We start from the raw sequence: 19,018 nt of genomic DNA, 5'->3' as shown, positions 1-19,018 counted from the left end.
TGATGTGTATGGGGTTTTTATTTGCATGTGTCTGAGCATCCATGTACATGCAGTGCCTGCCAGTGGAGTTACAGACAGCTGTTAGCCACCATGTGGGTGCTGGGAATTGAACCCAAGTCCTCTGGAAGAGCAGCCAAGGGCTCTTCACCCCCGAGACATTTCTCTAGCCTTCTCTTGGATATTATTGTACCTCTAGCCCACATCCCAGAATAAGCTTTCTCCCTTTCTGTTCCTGGAATGGGCAGGTGGGCTGGGGAGGGGACTTGCCTTTTCATGTCCCTGGAAGAAATAGACCAGTCTCTGTCCTGGAAGAGTCTTCAGTTGGGCAAGGGACCCCAATGGGAGGGGAACCAGAGCAGTGACTGATCTAAAGGTCATGCCTGCCACAGTGAAGTGGATGGCATTTGGAGTAACTCCAGGGTCTAGGGGTCTTAGGAACAGGGCTTCTTTGTATAGACGTCAGGAGTGGGGTGGGATAGAGGAGGCAAACAGTTGGGCATTGACTTAGAGCAGCAGGTCTCAACATGTGGGTCATGACTTTTTTGCATTGAAAAACATATTTACATCACGATTCATAACAGCAAAGTTACAGTTATGAAATAGCAGTGAGCATAATTTTATGTTTGGGGTCACTACAACATGAGGAACTGTTGTAGTGAGGGTCACAGCATAAAGAAGGTTGAGAACCACTGCTCCAGAGCATAGGGGATCGATGGGGGTGCAGCCAGGGGCGGGGCCTAAACATCGATTCTCAGGGCTGGACCTTGGGGAAGAACTGCAGAAGTTGGGTTTCAGTAGCTGTAGCCTGGGCCCTGGATAAACACCTCAGAGAAAGGCTAAGTGCAAAGGGAAGTCCGGTTATGGTTGAAAGAAGAGATCAGAAGGCGGTGACCATGAGGCAAGCCCGCGAATGTAGCAGCCAAAGCCTGAGGTGAGTTCTGGGAGTCGTCTCCATCAAATGCTGAGGCAGCTTTAACTCCAGCTTGCCCAGAGTTGGCCAAGGGAGAGTTCTGACTAGCAAAGAAAGCTTATTGGCCATTTAAGACAGACCCTGCACCCATGTGACAGACCGATGGTTTTTTGTTTTCCCTGTCCTAAGGTGGCAATACTTCTCCAGGCACGGGGATCTTGAGTCTGATATAAGGAAGTGGTATGCTCTACTTTATCCACCTCACATGGAGGTTTGAGTGCCCCCAGCCAGCCCGTGAGGACTTGCCTCTAAGGGAACGGTGTGCATTTACCTAAGGAGCCATGTGGCCACGACTTGGGAGGACGGATCATGCTGGAAGAGAAGGGGATCAGCTGGCGCACAAGCCTCTCGGACACTCCCACTAGCTCGGGTGGCTGTCTTTATGATGTCATACTTTGCGTTCCTCCCACCGTAACCACTCCAGTCGGGGCAGCTTTCTTGGTGGCCCAATGTCATCTCCTGGGGCGACCCGTGCTTCTGCGAGCGTCCCCATCACTGCCAGCTCCGCGCCCGAGGTCACAGTGGCCCACATTTCTGTCTCCAGTCCACCTTGGTTCGGCCACTGCGACCCCACTGAAACCAGGCGGGGTCAGAAAGCAGAAAGGGCTTGTAGTCTCCACGAAGGCAAGACGGCAGGAAAGGCCGAAGAGCCCCCAAAAGGCACTGCTGTTCCTAAGCCTGAGGCCACTACCATGGTTATGACCGCCGCTTCCACACCCACCCCAGCCCCGCTCAGCACCGGCCATGGCTCTAGTCCCAGGGTGACTTCCAGGAAAGCCCCGCCGGAATAGCGGACAGCACCCTGAATCCAGAAACAACACTCCACATGTTTGGGCCAACGTTCTCCAAGGGCCCAGATAGTGGCCAGAGCAGATTACAATGAAAAACCACCATACTGAGGTGTCGTGGTTTGTGCGCTCGCAGAGTAGGGGTGGGCAAAATTAAAGATCCGCCTGCCTTTGGCCAGCACAACAGGGACACAGGGCGAGGTAATGGACTACATCTCCCAGGATGCAATCCAAAAGCTGTTATCTGAATGGCCAATGACCGCCAAGGGCGTGGCCAACCCTTAACCAAAGGCTTCTCCAGGGTGAGCTGGGTTGAGTCGCTCCTTGAAACAGGTCTCTGCAGATATGCCCGCCATTGTTCACTGGGGCCCACAGTTATTGGGGGTGGACTGAAGTGGGTTCTCAAATGTGCCCAGTTCCCAACCCCAGATCCACACCAACCCAGGTGTAGCACCTAGACTTGTGTTTAGACCAAGTGAACTGGGTACTCTGCAGCCTAGGGTTGGGTATTTATTCATAACAATTAGCAGCCCATACACAACACCTCTAGAGTAGAGGCTGAGTCCAAAAGACCCTGTAGCTATTATCTGCAGGGCATCTGCCAGCTCCATGGGTCCTGTCCTCACTGCTGCGTCTGTTCAGGCAGGTACTGCGGGGAGTATCTGAGCACAGGCTAGCCACAGGACAGCAGGTAAAGCTCTCTACCTGGAATGACTGGAAGTGCTAGACTGTCCCCTCCCTCCTGGCAGGCAAGCCGCACCTCCACAGCTCAGACCACCAAGGTGAAAGCAGGGCGAGGACCAGGTGCTCAGGGAGCAGCAGGGGTGCGGAGAAGGGTCAAGAGGGCCCGGGAAGAGTGGCTGGCTAAAAGACAGCGATGGCCCTGAATCAGCACGAGGAGGAGGCAGTGTCCGTATCTGCAGAGCTTCCCTGAATGGGCAGACACCCAAGGCTGCACCTTCTTCACACAAAAGCTACGCCAGGGTACAGGAAACTCCACAGGAGGGCGAGAGCCCTGCCCAGGCCTGGAGCCAAGTAGGTGAAGAAAGGCTCCCTGGGCCCAGGACCCAGTGCCAAGCAAAGGGTCCCTGGTCATCACTGAGGTCGTGTAGGCAGGTGGTAAGCCCTTTCCTGGTGGAGGAATTCCCCTTTAGGGGTAAGGATGGATCTGTCTCCCCAGTAGAAACCGAGTTAGGCCAGCTCCTAAGGCTCCAGTTGGGTGTTGTGAACCTGGGGAGTGCCCTAGGCTGCAGACCTGACATTCAGGAAAAGATGGTACTCAGCTCGGTCAATTCCACCTCTCCCGCATGCACCGATAGCCCCAAACCATCTAGGTACACAGGGGCTGGGTTCGTGGAGTCTGGGAAGGAGGCTGGGGCATTGCCCCTGGGGGAGTGGGGAGCTGGGGGCACAGCCCCTAGGGTCTATGGGTGTTTCCGAGTCCCCTGAGTTTCGGGTTCAGCTGATGTACACACGGTGGAAGTCGTGGGCACCGAAGGCCGCGTTGCACTTGGGGCACTTCCTCTGGCGCGCCTCGTAGCGGCCGCGCACACACTCAAAGCAGAAGACGTGGAAGCACTTGGTGAGCACGGCGTCTTTCTTGCGAGTGTTACAGCAGGGGCAGGTCAGCCGCGCCTGGACCAGACAGACAGACAGACAGACACCATGTTTAGAGCAACCCTGACAGTGTCCACACTCTAAGCTAACACCAGGAGTTCCAGGCCAGGCCCACCCAATGGCAGATGCTTCTAATTCTGACCATAACTTCTGAAAGTGGGAACCCACAGGCCATGGATGAGGAGTCAGGCTCAGAGACCAAGTTTCCAGTCAGAAAGGAGCTAAGACGGGCGGCTCACAGCTGCAGCCCCAGGACTTGGGAGGCGGACCTGGAGTACTGCTGTAGTCTCAAGGTCAGCCTGGGCCACACAGTAAGACCCTGCTTCAAAAACAAGACGAAACCAACCAACCAAACCCAAAGAGAAAATAAACAAAACGACAAAGCAGTAGAGCAGCTGGGTCTCCTGAGGACAGGGACCAGCCTGAACTCCTCATCTCTTCCTTGTTTGCGTTTTTGGGCAAAAGCCCCAACTGGTCCGCCTCTTCTCCGTGCCTGCTAAGCCGCTGCTGAGCATGGCAGTCATGAGAAGCATGCTGCTCCACACTCATTTAGACCTACCCGGGTGTGACCCCCAAGATCCTGCTGTGGACCTTCTCTTAGCCTAACGCCTACCTCCCAACTGCCATTAGGAGGCCCTTCCTTCAGCTCCAGTCAGTCACTTCCTTGTGTCAGCCTGCATGGCGTGGGTCTGACCTATGTGGGGTCCCAGCCAGCTAGCCCAGCTTCCTCAGATCAGTGTTTCTCACTCTCTCAGGACTCTGCCTGCCATGAGCACTGGAAAGCCTTTTCAAGCTGTCCATGTCTGCCTCTTCCTCCTGACGGCCCAACTGCCACAAAGGGATCCCTCACATTACTGACCGTCACCTCTTCACTACAGTGGCCCAGGTGATCTGACCACCCTTGTTCCACCCAAGTTCACCAAGTCCTCGGAGCCCTGCACAGGGCTCAGGTCACGCTCCTTCCTCATCTACTTCCCATCACCTCTCCCCCAACCCTTGGGTGTCACTTCTGCCTGCCACTGCAATGTTGAGATCCCGAGGGGAGAAGACAGCCCTGCTCTTCTTGAAAGCGCTGCTCTCTAGCCCAGCCTTTGGCGTTGAGTGCTTTCCCAGCCTCCCACGTGGGCTGAGGCAGGGTGTTCTCATCGCCCTTGAGACCACCCCCCAGTCACTCGTGAGGGGTGTCCACCTAGTTTTGCCACCCAGAACCCGAGCCTCCCTGGTGTCCCTCGTCCTTCGTTCTGGCCAGGTGACCTTCCCTGAGTCTGGCAGCCCACCTCCTGAGTACCGCCTGAGCCGATCTTCAGTGTCTGTGCCTCCTTCCCTTAGCCACATGTTCATTTCTCACTCAGTGAGCGCACTGCTCTAACGACTCCCCTGACAGCCCCCACCCTCCCACCCACCACAGCTGCCCTTAGCCCCACATCTGACCTTGGGTGGAGCTGAGGATACAGCTTAGTGGAGAAGCATGCTCTCAGCTTGGAGAAGGCCCTAGGTGTAATCCCCGGCATCACACGCCCCTCCACCTCCCCAAACCTGACAAATAAGAACCTCTTCTCTGCTTACAGGCTACCAAGCCTGCCCCACAGCCTTCAGGTTCTGCTGATGCTCCTCACCCATCTCTCCTCCAACCACATGGCTCTTCCTGGGGCCTTTCCCTCCTCCTAAGCTCTCTCATCCCCGTTCTTCAAGCTGGGGTGACAGGGCTACTCTGGAGACTTCCCTTGGGTAAGTCTTCCCTGTCTCCGACGTCTGCATCACATTACTTATCACTGAGATGGCAGCATTACTATAAATTAACTGCTGGGGACAGGGTGCAATCCCTCCCCTGCCACATGGCATACATACAACCAATGCTTGGCCAGTCTGGCTCCACAATCAGGGCCTTCTGCTCTCCTGATTGTTGAGCCCCAGAGACTAGCCAAGCCCCACCAGCAGTCACCACATCCCACCTTGTACTCCTTGATCTCCTCCTGCAGGATCTCATCAGCATCTGCATAAACCTCCACCTTCCTCTGTTTCTCCAGTTTGCGCCGCAGCCGGGAAATGTCCTCCTGGAGCAGCAGAAGCCAGGCTAAGAAAGTGCATGCCCGCATGCCTCCCGCACTGTGACCACGGGCCCTCCCCAGGCACATACCTGAGCCCTCTTGAGATTGAAGCTCTCTTTCTCGCGGGCAGCCCGGCTCTCTGCCAGGCACGGCTGGATCTCTCGAAGCCGAGTCTGCACATGTTCCAGCTGCACCTTCAGGTCCTCAGCCAGCTGGGCTGCTTCTACAGCCTGAGGTCAGGGGAACAGGAAAGAGAGGACTGTATGCCCAAGCTTGGGGGCCACAGTCCACAGATGACCCCGCCTTGTAGTCCTCGGCCTCATTTCTTCCTATTCTTTTCCACACAGCGTCTCACTACGGTCGGTCGAGTGCCCCCTCTGGTCTTTGAGCCTCCTCCAGGCTCTTGTCTGTTGCTATCAACTCTGACATACTCACTCTCCCTTGGGACTCAGCTCTGAAATCACGTCCCCAAGGAGCGCTATTATTCTTTCACACAGTCTTAGTTTCCTTCCTCAGACTGTCTGAACCAAGTGTAGTGGCAGGTAGTTGTTACTCCAGCAGTTTGGAGGTTGAGGCAGGAGGATCACTGAGAGCTCAAGAACTTGTTTTAAAAAGAAAAAGAGCCTGGTGTGGTGGTGCACGCCTTTAATGCCAGCACTTGGGGGGGGGGGGGGCAGAGGCAGGTTCTCTGAATTCAAGGCCAGCCTGGTCTCCAGAGTGAGCTCGACAAGAGCCAGGACTAACTACATAGAGAGATTATGTCTCAAAATCAAACGAACAAACAAAAACAAAGACAGACAAAGGGAAAGGTGAGGGATGGCAGCCTTACTTCTTTGTGGGATTACTGGTGGGGAGGTAGGGCTCACCCAGTGTTGGTGAGCACAAAACCTGACATGTAACAGGGACATGAAATCCTGTTTTACACAAATGAATTCACCAGAAGACAATACCCCACTAGTTATGAAATCAATATTAATCTTGTCTTTTTAAAATTCTTTTTAATAGTTTATTTCTATTTTATGTGCACTGGTGTTCTGCCTGCACTCATGTCTGTGTAAGGGTGGTGGACCCCTCACAGACAGGTGTGGGATGCCATATGGGTGCTGACAGTTAGTTGAACCCAGAGCCTCTGAAGAGCGGCCATCTTCACTCTGAGCCGTCTCTCCAGTTAATCCTCTATCTCAATCCACCTTTCAAACAAGGTCTCTAAAAATCACAGCCCAAGTTGGCCTCAGACTCGCTGTGTGGCTGAGGATGACCTCGACTTCTTGATCCCCCGCTGGCCTTTCCAGGGCTGAATTTGTAGGCCAGTTTATACAGTTCTAGAAACTGAACCCAGGGTCTGATGTCTGCTAGGAAAGCAGTCTGCCACTGAGCGACATCATCAGCCCAGTTTTCTTAGGTTTCATATAAAACCTGTACTCTCAGCACCTGGGAGCCTGAGGCAAAAAAATCAAGAGTTCAAGCTGGGCTGGAGATGGCTCAGTGGTTAAGAACACTTGCAGTTCTAGCAGAGGATCTGGTTTCAGTTCCCAGCACCCACATGGTGGCTCACAGCCACCTATAACTCCAGTTCAAGGGTATCTGATGCCGTCTTCTGGCCTCTTAAGGGCACCAGGCAAGCTTGTGGTGCAAAGACATACAAGCAGGCAAAAACATCCATGTGCATAAATTAAAACCAGTAAGTCTAAAAAAGAGGCCATGGTGGTGCATGTCTCTGACCTCAGTGCTCGGGAGGCTGACCTCTGAGTCTGAGGCCAAAGGCCACAGGCCAGCTTGATCTACATAACACTTCCAGGACAGCAGGCGCTAATCAGAGAGACCATGTCACTAGACAAACAGACACACACAGAGTTCAAATCTATCATGATCCCCACAGTGAGAAAACAAAAGCAAGCAAACTCTCAAGAAAACGCTCTAGGGCTGAAGGGATGCCCTAGCTGGTGAAGTGCTCCTAAGTATGAGGACCCGGGTTTGATTCCCAGAACCCACATTAAAAAAAGAAAAAGAAAGGAAGAAAACGACTACATAGTAGCAACCACCATATCTATTTGAAGTTACCCAATGACTTTTAATTATTGTTTATTTATTTGATTTTTCGAGACAGAGTTTTTCTGTGTAACAGCCCTGTCTGTGCTGGAACTCACTTTTGTAGACCAGGCTGGCCTCAACCTCAAATTTTTTTTTTTTTAAATGACTCTATTGGGTGTATGTGTGTGGGCATACATGGCATGCCCCACCCATGGAAGTCACAGGGCAACTTGTGCGAGTTAGTTCTCTCCTTCCAAATAGATCCCAGGGATCCAACTTGGGTCATCAGGGTTAGAGGCAAGTGCCTCTACTCAAATGAGCCATTTTGCATGCACAAATGAGTGGTTCTAGCCCAGTATTCAGGAACTTGGCACGGATCTCAATCCCAGCTTTATTTGTTCCTGAACAAGTCAACTGACATTCCCTAAGCTTCAGATCCCTCAGTCATGAAACAGGGTGGGCTAAAGAGACTCACTGCTTAGAGCACTGGCTGCTCTTGCAGAGGACCCGAGTTTGGTTCCCAGCACCCACATGGCAGCTTACACTTGTCTATAACCAGCTCTACCAGATGCAACATCATCTTCTGGTCTCCTGAACACACATGCACACAGACATACACATTAATTAAAAACAAAAAACTCCCACAGACAAAAACAGCCTGGTAGGATTACTGTTGAGTTTAAAACAGCACCAAAAGCTGGAGAGTTGGCTTAGCGGGTGAAGGACAGGCAATGCGAACGTGAGGACCTGTACTCGACCCCAGATGACCCATGGAAAAACCGAGGACTGGCCGTGCATGTCTGTAACCCAGTGGAGAGGGGTAAAGCCCAGGGATTCACTCACTAGCCAGCTTGCCTAGCTAGAATGGAAAGTTCAATGAGAAACCCTGTTTCAAAACCAAGGCGGAGAAGCAACTATGGATGATATCCTGATTACAATCCCTGTTCTTCAACCCTACTCTCATGGGAGAGAGAAAGAGATGGGGAGAGGGGGAGAGAGAGAGGGGGAGAGAGGGAGAGGGAGAGGGACACACACACACACACACACACACACACACACACACACACACACACACACACACACAAGTAAAATGGGATTAATCATGCCTGAGTACAAGGCCTGATAAATAGTAAACATATACTTGTGAGCTATCCAGGAAGCAGAGCCAAGCTTCACCCTGGGTCACCTGGGTCAGGATTGCCAGGCAGAGCTAGCGGGAAAGACATGAACCAATCATACACGTGCCATGCCCAAAGGCCCAGCCTTACCTTCCTCTTATTAAGCTCCAGGGCCTGGCTCCGCAGCGTCAGCTCCTTCTCCACACCCCCAAGGCTGCCCTGCAGAGCACGCTCCTTTTCCTCAAGCTTCTGCACTGTCAACAGCTGGGCATCCACCTGAGGACGGGAGGCCTCAGTACTGGGGTGCAGCCTCTGCAGCTTCACCCACAGGCGTCACACCACAGCTGCCATACCTGAGACTTGAGGCCAAGAACCTGCTCGCCCAGTTCATCCTTCTCCTCTCGGAGCAGCTTGTGAATCTGGTTGGCTTTGATCCGCTCCGACATGAGCTTAAAGTTGGCGTCATCCTTTTCCCGCAACTGCTGCAGCAGCCGCCCATTTTGCTCCTGCATGTCTTCAAAAGCCTGGCCTGTCACATCCATCTCTGACAGCAGGGCCTCCTCCTCCTGCAAGTGGGAAGGGAAGACAGGAAGTGGTAGATAAACAAGATCACCGTTGGGGAACTCCCAAGAAAACAGCATGTGCCCAGACCATCAAAATGCCCCGCGCGCGCTAAAGGCACGTGACAGAGGGCTAAGGGAATCCCAGCACTTAGAAGCAAGGAGACCACAGGGCATTTCACCTGCTTGGTGGCACCCAGTTTGCGCTGCAGGTGTTCGATCTGCTCCTCTGCCTGCCGGATTCGTCGCAGGGCATCTTCATCAGCAATCTTCTTGCTTTCTCTTCGATCTCTTTCCTCCAGTTCTCGGATGCGGCTCCGAAGCTCATCCACCTGCATCCACGGGAGGGAAGCCCTCAAACACTGGTCCACACAGCAACACCACTACTAGCTTGCTTCGCACAGTGAGAGAATAAGAAGAGAAGCTGACCCACGGCTCTGAAGCCCTGGGCGAGACTCTGCATGCGCCCCTGCCCTCACCTCAGCCTTGGCCTTCCGTTCAGCTGCCATGAGCTGCACCTTATCCCGCTGCTCCTTGGGTGCTGACTTGTACATGTCCAGCAGCAGCTTCATCTCCTTCTGGCTCTCCTGGGCCTTCCTAGAGAAGGGTACAGGAAGGGCTCTTAGTAAGAAGAGCTGAACGCTACTTGACAGGGAGGGAGAGCAACAGGGCCTCACTTGAGCTCTGCCCGGAGACCCTTGAGCAGCTCTGACTCCTTCCTCTTGGCTTCCTCCACCTTGGCCTTTTCTCGATCAGTCCTCGAGAGAGCTGAGGCTACGGGTGGAGGCCCCAGGCTGGGCCCTTCCCGTTCCCGAAGTTCTCGCTTGGGTCTGGCCTCAGGTTCTCGGCCCCGAGGGGGCAAGCCCTGGGTCCCAGGGGTCAGGGCCTGGGCATCATCTTCAGAGGAGACCAGCTCCTCCTTCTTTACTGAAGACGCAGCGGAGATGGTTCCAGGCACTGAAGGCATCTCCTTTTTGCTGTCGGGGGTACCTCCAGGGCCTGGCCCACCATCTTCTTTCCCTGGAGCTAGGGCATTGAGGCCAGAGTCGTCTGGGTGGTTCAGGCTGGGAATGCAGTGGGAAGAGCCACTGGCTTGGGCCCGGAGCTGTAAAGATGGAGGAAAATGGGAACGAGGTAAGCCACTGCTCACTAAGATCTCTCGAAGGCTTTTCCCAGGCAGCTCCCTCTTCTCACTTTGCCAATCTCAGCCTGTACTTCTCGAAGTTTACGTTTATATCGCTGGGCATCCCCTTTTAGCTGGTGATTGTGATTCTGGAGACTGCTAATCAGGTGGCGCATCTCGCGGTTGATAGGCCCTGGGAAAAGGCAGAAAGTGGGTACATAGGACAGTCTCTTTCCAACCCTCCTACTCCCCAGAGGGGAGAGAAGCCGAGCAGAGCCAACACTCCCATTATACAGAGGGGAAATAAAGCCTCAGAGAGGCTGGACACATGGCCCGGTGGTTAAGAGCATTGGTTGCTCTTGCAGAGGACTCAGGATCAATTCCCAGCACCCACATGGTAGCTTACAACTGTCTGTAACTCCAGTTCCAGGGGATCCAGTGCCTTCTGGCCTCTGTGAGCACCAGGCACACATGCATGAGGTACACAGACATACATGCATGCAAGCAAAATACTTATACACATAAACATCAGTCTCTTTAACCGGTGAAGTCTATGTGTAAGTGTTTTACTTACATGTATGTCTGTGTAGTGTAGTGTCCCCACAGGCCAGAAAAGGGTCTTGGATCACGGAGAATTGTGGGTACTGGAATCAAATCTGAGTCCTCTGGAAGAGCAGTCAGTGTTCTTCTCTCCCTGTCCCCGCCCCCCCCCCCCAGGGTTTCTCTGTGTAGCCCTAGCTGTCCTGGAACTCGCTCTGTAGACCAAGCTGGCCTCGAACTCAGAGATCTGCCTGCCTCTGCCTCCTGAGTGCTGGGATTGAAGGCAGGGGCATCATGCTCGGTTCCTGCTTCACTTATTTTATTTTTCCTTCACTGTCTATCACCCTTCTACTGGACTTACTCCACAGTAGCAGAGATTCTTTGTTTATTGGCAAAACCCTAAAACCTAGAACTGAGTGTGGCTCATGGGGAGTACTCAATAAACCTTTGTGAACAAATCTCTGAGAGAGAGGTCAGCAGAGCTCACAGTCAGGCGTCACCAGCTCGGCGACCCATCCCAGCTGCTAACAGCACTGGGAGTGGTACAGGTAGTGTACCGCCTTTTTTCTGTGGGGACTGGGGCTCTGAGAAACGCTCAAGCTATTGGCTCTAGATAAACAGCCGAAAGGGTCAGGATTCCCTCCACCCAAGCCCACCACGTACCAGCCTGCTCGTTGGCCGCAAGGTTCTGTTCAAACTCAATGCGCAGCATCTCATACTCCTTGCGTACCTGGGCCAGGGTATCCTCCAACTGGATAACCTCTGTGCGCAATTTCTTCTGCAGCCCCAATTCATCACTCTGTGGGTTGAGGCATTAAAAACATGCAGCCTATGAAAATCCTACCCTCATACTAATGAAAAGACCTAGTTTTTGCTTATAAAGAAATAAAGCTGTCAGGTGGTGGTGGCACACGCCTTCAATCCCAGCACTTGGGAGGCAGAAGCAGGCAGATCTGTGAGTTCAAGGACAGCCTGGTCTACAGAGTTCCAGGACAGTCAGGGATACACAGAGAAATTCTGTCTCAAAAAGAAAAAAAGAAATAAAGCCAGCACTGGTTACTTAATCTCATGTCTCTCAGAAAAAAAAAAAGGACTCTAGTGAATGAATGTAAGACAGATAAATACACCAAGCATTATGGTATATGCCTTTCATACCAGCACTCAGGAAGCAATGGCTTATGGATGTCTTGCATGGGAGGCCAGCCTGATCTATGTAGTTAGTGAGTCCCAGGCCACCCAAGGCTATATATTGACACCTTGATAAAGAGATGGGTCAGCAGTTAAGAGTGCTGGTTGCTCTTCCAAAGGACCTGTGTTTGGTTTTCAATCCACACATGGCAGCTCACAACCCTCTATAACGCTAGTCCCGGGGGATACAATACCATCTTCTGGTCTCTGCAGGCACTAGGCAAACTGCTGCACATACATATATGCAAGCAAAACACTTATACCTAAAAATAAAACTGTAAAAAAGGAGGAGGCATTGGAGAGATGGCTCAGTTGTTAAGAGTACTGGCTGCTCTTACAGAGGACCCAGGTTCAATTCCCAGGACCTCCATGGTGGCTCACAACCATCTGTTAACTCCTATTCCCGGGGATCTGATGCCCTTTTCTGGCTTCAGAGGACACCAGGCACACATGTAGTGCACACATCAACATGCAGGCAAACATCCATATATGTAAAAACTTTAAATGATACATACACACACATATGTAACGTGGTTGGTTGGTTTTGTTTGGTTGTTTTTGTTTTTTAAATAAGAAGACATGTATGCAATCCTTATTCCACGTCCTGAAATATTCAACACTAATATTTCTTTTTGGATATCCAGCTCTATTTCTTCTAATGTTAACATGATTAAAAACTAATAGGAATAAACTGAAATTCATTCCCATTGCCATGCAGTTGTTGTTTTGCTCCCCAGAAAATGTGGGCAGAAACTGGACTCTGGAGGCTTTCCTTGTATGCTCACTGCTTCACTTAGAGAAAATGTAAAATTTGGCTGGAGACAAGTAACTGTAAATGCCATTACCAGAAAACATCCGAGTCATTAACACTGTGACTTCTGGAGGGAGAGCAGCCTAAGGGGCTTAGAACAAGCTCTGTCTGTGTGGTCTTGGATCCAGTTAATATGCACAAGCAGAAAACGATGTTTCCAGGGCACACACTGCCCTAATGCAAACTACTTTCTACCAGAACCAGATGCATGAAAAACAGAAAACAAAACCAGCTCCTTCCTGCAGCCATTAAAGCAGTTTGTGTTTAAATGGGCTTGTATTTTACTGTGTTACTTCACATCAGATTATTAAAGACACAGTAAAGGCGGCGGCAGCAGTTCATGATTTTCATCGAACATAATCGTACACTCAGGAGGCAGAGGCAGGCGGATCTCGTGAGTTTGTTCTTTGAGTCCAGGTCTTACAGAACATTTATGGTTATTATAATGGTACTTAAAAAAATATTTTGTAAAATAACGGAGTTAATGATTAAAATTGGAAGAAAAACAAAGATATACATCCCCCAGTCTCACCTCTGGCCAAGGAAGATTCTAGGCCCAAAGGACTCTTTTTTTTTTTTTTTGAGACAGGGTTTCTCTGTGTAGCTTTGTGCCTTTCCTGTAACTCACTTTGGAGACCAGGCTGGCCTCGAACTCACAGAGATCCGCCTGCCTCTGCCTCCCAAGTGCTGGGATTAAAGGCGTGCGCCACCACAAAGGACTCTTAACAGATTCATAAGGACCCACGGGAGCTCAGGAATGTCCCAACCCTACAGGTCTAGTCCTCACCCCAGACCCAACTCATTCTAAGACCATACCTCCATATGCTCAATGTGTCTCAAGTGGGAGTTCTTGGAGGCCAGCAGCAGCCCCCGGGCCTCATCCAGCTGGGTCTTCACTTGCAAAGACTCATTGTAGAGCAGGGAAAACTGAGCCTGTAGCATGCGGTACTCCCCTGTCTCACGAACTACCTCCTCAGGAAGGCTCCGCAGGGCCACCTGGCGAGGAAGGCGTCCAGAAGGGTCCGATTAGCGCCAGGATCTGCGGCTCAGTCCAGGCCTCTCAGTCTCAACCACAGCCTACCTTGAGCCGTTCGTTGGTCCGGACAGCCCCCTGAAGCTCGGCCTGAAGCTTCTCTAGTTCCGCCATGCGGCTATTGGCCAGTTCCTGATTTTCTTCCAGCTCTGCATTCAACATCTCAAACTAAGGAGTGGAAGGGGCTGTGGTAGGCAAGACCAGGACGGGCAGTATGTCCCCCACAATCTCCATGCATTCCTCCCAGGCTCCAAGACCAGGACGGGCAGTATGTCCCCCACAATCCCCATGCATTCCTCCCAGGCTCCAAGACCAGGACGGGCAGTATGTCCCCCACAATCCCCATGCATTCCTCCCAGGCTCCAAGACCAGGACGGGCAGTATGTCCCCCACAATCCCCATGCATTCCTCCCAGGCTCCAAGACCAGGACGGGCAGTATGTCCCCCAACAATCTCCATGCATTCCTCCCAGGCTCCAAGACCAGGACGGGCAGTATGTCCCCCACAATCCCCATGCATTCCTCCCAGGCTCCCCTGTGCTGAGCACTGACAGAGGCAAACCAAGGGGTTGCCAAGGCTCTGGGGAAATGGAGGAAATCAGCCCTGTACGGGACATCTTTCCTGTACTTTTTCTTTATGCTACTCATTACCAACTTGTGTACTATTTATTACTTGTATGTTCCCCCAAAGAGAACCTAACTTCCATGGGAGCTTTATTGCTCCCTCATACGAAACAGAGTTGGAGTTCATTAAGAAACTGATTAGAAGTATGGTAGTTCAAAGCCTATAATCTCAGCCCTTGGGAGACAAAAGCAAAAGGATCATTTACCCTCAGCTACACAGCAAGTTCCAGGCCAGCCTGGCCTATATCATGAGACCCTGCCTCAAAACCAAAGGAGCAAAACACAGACTGAAGTCTAGCATCAAGGCGGAGGGAGATGCTCAAGAGGACCGAGCATGCTCAAATATGCACATTGGCTTCTCAAGACAAAGTCAAGTAAAGCTCCGGCTGTCACTGGTGCTCTCCAGTCGCCTAGCTCCTGGCACTTAACTTCTGAAATTGTTTAATAACTAAGTATATAAGTGCATGAAAGAAAAAGGTGCAGCAGGGAACAGTCTCGGACACAGATGCCTGCCCTCAGGGAAGGTCCAAGGCTGGACTGGAGGAATGCTGCCGCTCACCTTCTGCATGCTAAGTGTGATCTGGCCTCCCTGAAAGCCCGAGGAACTCCCAGACACATAGTAGCCAGAGTTGAGCTGCAGAGAGAACAAACACAGAGCATGTGAGGGGCGGAAGCCAGAGTCCCGGAGTTCTCCATTTGGCTCCATCCGCTCCCGCACCTGCTCCAAGGCCTCTGCCAGGTGCTTATTGAGCTTCTGTTCCCGCTTGCGCAGCTTCTCGATGTCCCACTGGAGGTCCTCCACTGTCGTCTCCATCTCCAGGACCTTGGTCTCTGTTGATGTCACTTTATCTTGGAGCTCAGAGTACTGGAGGCAATGGAAAGCGGCTTGGTTTCCTGAGACCCTTAGGTGGCAAACCAACCCCTGCCCTGGTTCTAACTGCATCCAGAAGCCCTGATCCCCACCTCCAATGAGATGCGGTGATGCTTCTCCTGCAGCTGGGTGGCCAAGTCCTGGAGTCGACGGTTCTCTCTGCCCAGCTCCCGGGTGCGCACCCGAGCCACCTCCCCAGGGGCTTCACTGTCCCCTAGGAATGCAGAGCCCAGGTTGAGAGTCAAGCCCTGGATAATCCATCCCGGAGTTTCTGCACTGAGTGTGATGTCCCAGCAAAGCTGGCTCAGGAATAACTGTTGGGCTGACACTAGGTAGGGGGGCTGACGATAGGAGAGAGAACCCTGCTGTCACAAAAAGCTTGGGTACTTGCCTCTCGGAACAGTGGATAATAGGCACCTTTGAGGTTTGTACAGTGTTTCAGAGAGCCCTCTCACTCGAGGGGTCTGACCCTACCAGTGACAACAGTTCCTCCAGTCATCTCTCTGGGGTCCCACTTCAGGATCAAAGGTGAAATCCCCATCTGGAACTCAGTGGTTCCAACAAGAACAAGGCTGACTGTTCATTGGGAACTCTGTCCTCAAGGAACCACTGAGATCAGGGAGGGGACTCCTAAGGCTGCAGGTGGGGACGGCCTTCTCTAGGACAGGGTCTGCAGAACTAACCCCGGCTGTACACTCGCTGACAGAGTTCTTCCACCTGCCGCTGGAGGCGGTCCGAGGCCTCCACCACCCGAGACACGGCAGCCTTGGAGAACTCCATCCGGCCCTGCAGCTGCAGCTCCACCTCCTCGTTGCTGCTGGCCCCCAGCGCCACCACAAAGGCCAAGGCTGGCTCACTGAGAGGCGTTCGAAACTGCATTGGCATGGGTTCTGGAAGGGACAGAGAACCCCCATAATAACGGGAATAAAAGCAGCAGTGACCATCAAACTGTACCATGTTCCAAAATGAGCTCTTCCATCTCAAGAGCTAATTAATACAGCCCGCAGGGTACTCTTGTCCTATCTTAACAGGGAGATACCTAAGATTTAAATAACTAATTTCCTTTCTTTTCTTTTTTGAGACAGAACGGGATCTCATTTGGCCTCATTCAAGCACACAGAGATCCACCTGCTTTTGAGCCCCCAGGGCTGGGATTAAAGGCTTGTACCACCATGTCTAACAATAGTTAATTTTCTTAAGGATCAGCAACATCACATCCTCAGAGAAGGCTCCTCTGCCTTCCCAATCTAAAGTAGAACCCAGCCTCCCACCGCATTTATTCCTCTTCAGCAGCCCCAATTCTTTTTACTTACTATGGTTATATAGTTTCCTTTATGGCAAGAATATATTTCTTTCTGTTTATTTTGATCCCTCTATGTCTAGAATAAACCCATAATTACTACTGAGTATTCCTTTTCTTTCTTTTTAATTTTTACACCTGTGATCTGTTTAAGATTGCCAAAGACTCAAGCGCAGTTCAGTTTTGTTTTGTTTTTTAACAACAGAGGCTGGGCAGTGGTGGTGCAAGCCTTTAATTCTAGCACTCAGGAGGCAGGAGGATCTCTGAGTTTGAGGCCAACCTGGTCTATAGATGGAGTGCCAGGACAGCCAGGGTGACATCGACCTTGCTTCAAAAGACCATAACTGAATAAATAATTAGAAAAAAATAGGGATCTACCTGCTTCTACTTCTCGAGTGCTGGGATTATGAAGATCCAGTTAGAGTCTAAAACTTTGTTGTCACTCACCATTTAATTTTTTAAATTGTTTTTGAGACAGAGTCTCACCATGTAGCTAAGTAGCCATGGCTGGCCTAGAACTCTAGGAGAGAACCAGTAGCTTCTGCCTCCCGAGTGCTGGGATTAAAGGTGTGCACCACCACAGCTGGCGTGAAATCAACTTTAAACAGCTGTGGGTGGGGTGGACATTTCAGCAGATCAACATCAAAGCCACCTCCTTCTCCAGACTTTTCCCAGAAATTAAGGACCCCAGGGCTCTGGTCCTACCCCTCAGATCTGATGTCCCTGGGTCTGTTCGAGGGATGCCATCACGGGTTAGCCCCTCCTGGAACCCAGCTGCCTCTGTTCCCGAAGACAGCTCTCTCTGGCGCTCGTGGCATCGGAGAAGGGCTTCTACGGTTTCATCCAGCTGAAAGAAGAAAGAACCAAAGAGGTTATGAATGCCTCAGTGCCTTTTCCAGCAGGGCGGTCTTCGGGCATCCACCTGGGCCCAGTAGCGGTTGACAATGAGGAGCGTGGCGTCATCAGTGGCCTGCCTCTTTTCCAGTTTCTCAATCCTCTCCCGGAGCTCATCCTCACAAGCTTGCCGCTGCTCCAGCCGCTCCGCCAGCTTCTTGTTCTTGAACTGCAGGACCTTGGAATCCATCTCCTCCTACCAGGGGGAAGAGACGGCAGGAGTGTCAGGCAGTGAGCCATCACAGAGACAAGGGAGGGCGACGAGATTAAAGGGGAGCGGTATACTAAGGCTAGCTACCAGTGAAATCCAAAGACTCAGACACATACAGAGAGCTTCACATTCTGTTTCTACCACTATCTTTTTCCTAACAAGTTTTTAACAAATCGCACGACTTATGGGAACATATTTATGTATGAGTAGGAGAGAACGACTCTACAAAGTTGTCCTCTGATCACACGCGTGCCATGCCCCCCCCACCGCCCCCGTTGTGTGTACACACACACACACGTGCACACACAAGATTCTGAACGCTTTGGGCTGAGGCCAAACATGACTTTAGCAAAAGCCCACCAACCGTGGAAGAGATGCCCCCAAGACGAATGGGCTCGATTAGAGTGGTCGTGGTCTTCTCCTCGCGGGTCAGCTTCTTCTCTGGGGGTCCTGAGCCCCCGTCGCCGGCGGCGCGCTTATTGCTGAGGCCAGACATAGCGGCGGCGGCGGCGGGGCAGCTCCGGGCTCTCCGGGGCCGTCAGGCGGGCGGAGGCGGCACTTCCGTCACCTGCGGGGAACAGAGGGCAGAGCTGCGGACGCGCCCGGGGCTCCGGAGCCCCGAGCGCCCCGCGGGGCTCGCCAGCCGGACCCCGCCCCCGCTGGCCCGGGTCCGCACCCACGGTAGGGTCAGCCGAGCGCCACCATCTTGGACTTCACCGGACGTCACCGGCCGCCAGACGCACAGCGCAGGCGTCAGAGCAGCTCCGGATGTGGCGAAACTTATTTCCTGTTTCTATTGGTGGCTCTTGGTTCCGCCTCTTGAGTCTTCCAGTTTTTTTCGCGATCGACTGTATGTCTCCCAATGATTGGCCAGCAGGCTGTTCCCATAGTTACCGACACCGCAGTGGCCCTGTGCAGCCTAGCAGGTGAAGAGGTGGATCTGCAGCTTTACTGCTTTACTGCTACTGAGAGACCCGGTTCACGACCACCTGTAACTCCCGATCGCCGTCTTCTGGCCTCCGTGGACACCCACGCACGCGCACGCGCACACACACACACACACACACACACACACGGTTTCTCTGTGTAGCTTTGCGCCTTTCCTGGAACTCACTCTGTAGACCAGGCTGGCTTCGAACTCACAGAGATCCGCCTGGCTCTGCCTCCCTTGCGCTGGGATTAAAGGCGTGCGCCACCACCGCCCGGCCACTCTTTTTAATTAAGTCTTTAAAAACAGTGACCCCTACAAGCAACTTTGAAGAGGCACGTGCAACTTGTTACGCATGCGCTCT

General features: G+C 52.3%; 1 protein-coding gene across 1 annotated transcript; it reads right to left on the bottom strand.

The window, feature by feature from the left end:
- Positions 1-2,243: 2,243 nt before the first annotated feature.
- Rnf40 (ring finger protein 40) lies at positions 2,244-19,018 on the bottom strand. The gene is made up of 20 exons (XM_015995918.3): positions 18,403-19,018; positions 18,091-18,294; positions 17,544-17,711; positions 17,327-17,468; positions 16,005-16,211; positions 15,414-15,535; positions 15,169-15,315; positions 15,010-15,084; positions 13,876-13,995; positions 13,611-13,790; positions 11,459-11,594; positions 10,327-10,448; positions 9,810-10,237; positions 9,612-9,729; positions 9,315-9,464; positions 8,926-9,138; positions 8,723-8,848; positions 5,513-5,653; positions 5,328-5,429; positions 2,244-3,393 (listed from the first exon to the last, which is right to left on the bottom strand). Exons 2-20 carry the CDS (start codon positions 18,220-18,222, stop codon positions 3,217-3,219), a joined length of 3,006 nt encoding a protein of 1,001 aa, XP_015851404.1. The 5' UTR covers positions 18,223-18,294; positions 18,403-19,018; the 3' UTR covers positions 2,244-3,216.

This window comes from Peromyscus maniculatus, chromosome 1, assembly GCF_049852395.1.
Source record: "Peromyscus maniculatus bairdii isolate BWxNUB_F1_BW_parent chromosome 1, HU_Pman_BW_mat_3.1, whole genome shotgun sequence".
NCBI classification, from domain to species: domain Eukaryota; kingdom Metazoa; phylum Chordata; class Mammalia; order Rodentia; family Cricetidae; genus Peromyscus; species Peromyscus maniculatus.
The sequence above is the reverse complement of the archived record's forward strand: the minus strand, read 5'-3'. Positions and strand labels throughout refer to the sequence as shown.

Bases quoted from the DNA above. Each gene is read 5' to 3' on its own strand.
- Rnf40 (XM_015995918.3), bottom strand. From the start codon at position 18,222: ATGTCTGGCCTCAGCAATAAGCGCGCCGCCGGCGACGGGGGCTCAGGA. The intron at 17,712-18,090 runs GTTGGTGGGCTT...TCCCCCTGGTAG, and splicing joins TTGGGGGCATCTCTTCCACG to GAGGAGATGGATTCCAAGGT. The intron at 5,654-8,722 runs GTAAGGCTGGGC...CCCTGACCTCAG, and splicing joins TGGAGCTTAATAAGAGGAAG to GCTGTAGAAGCAGCCCAGCT.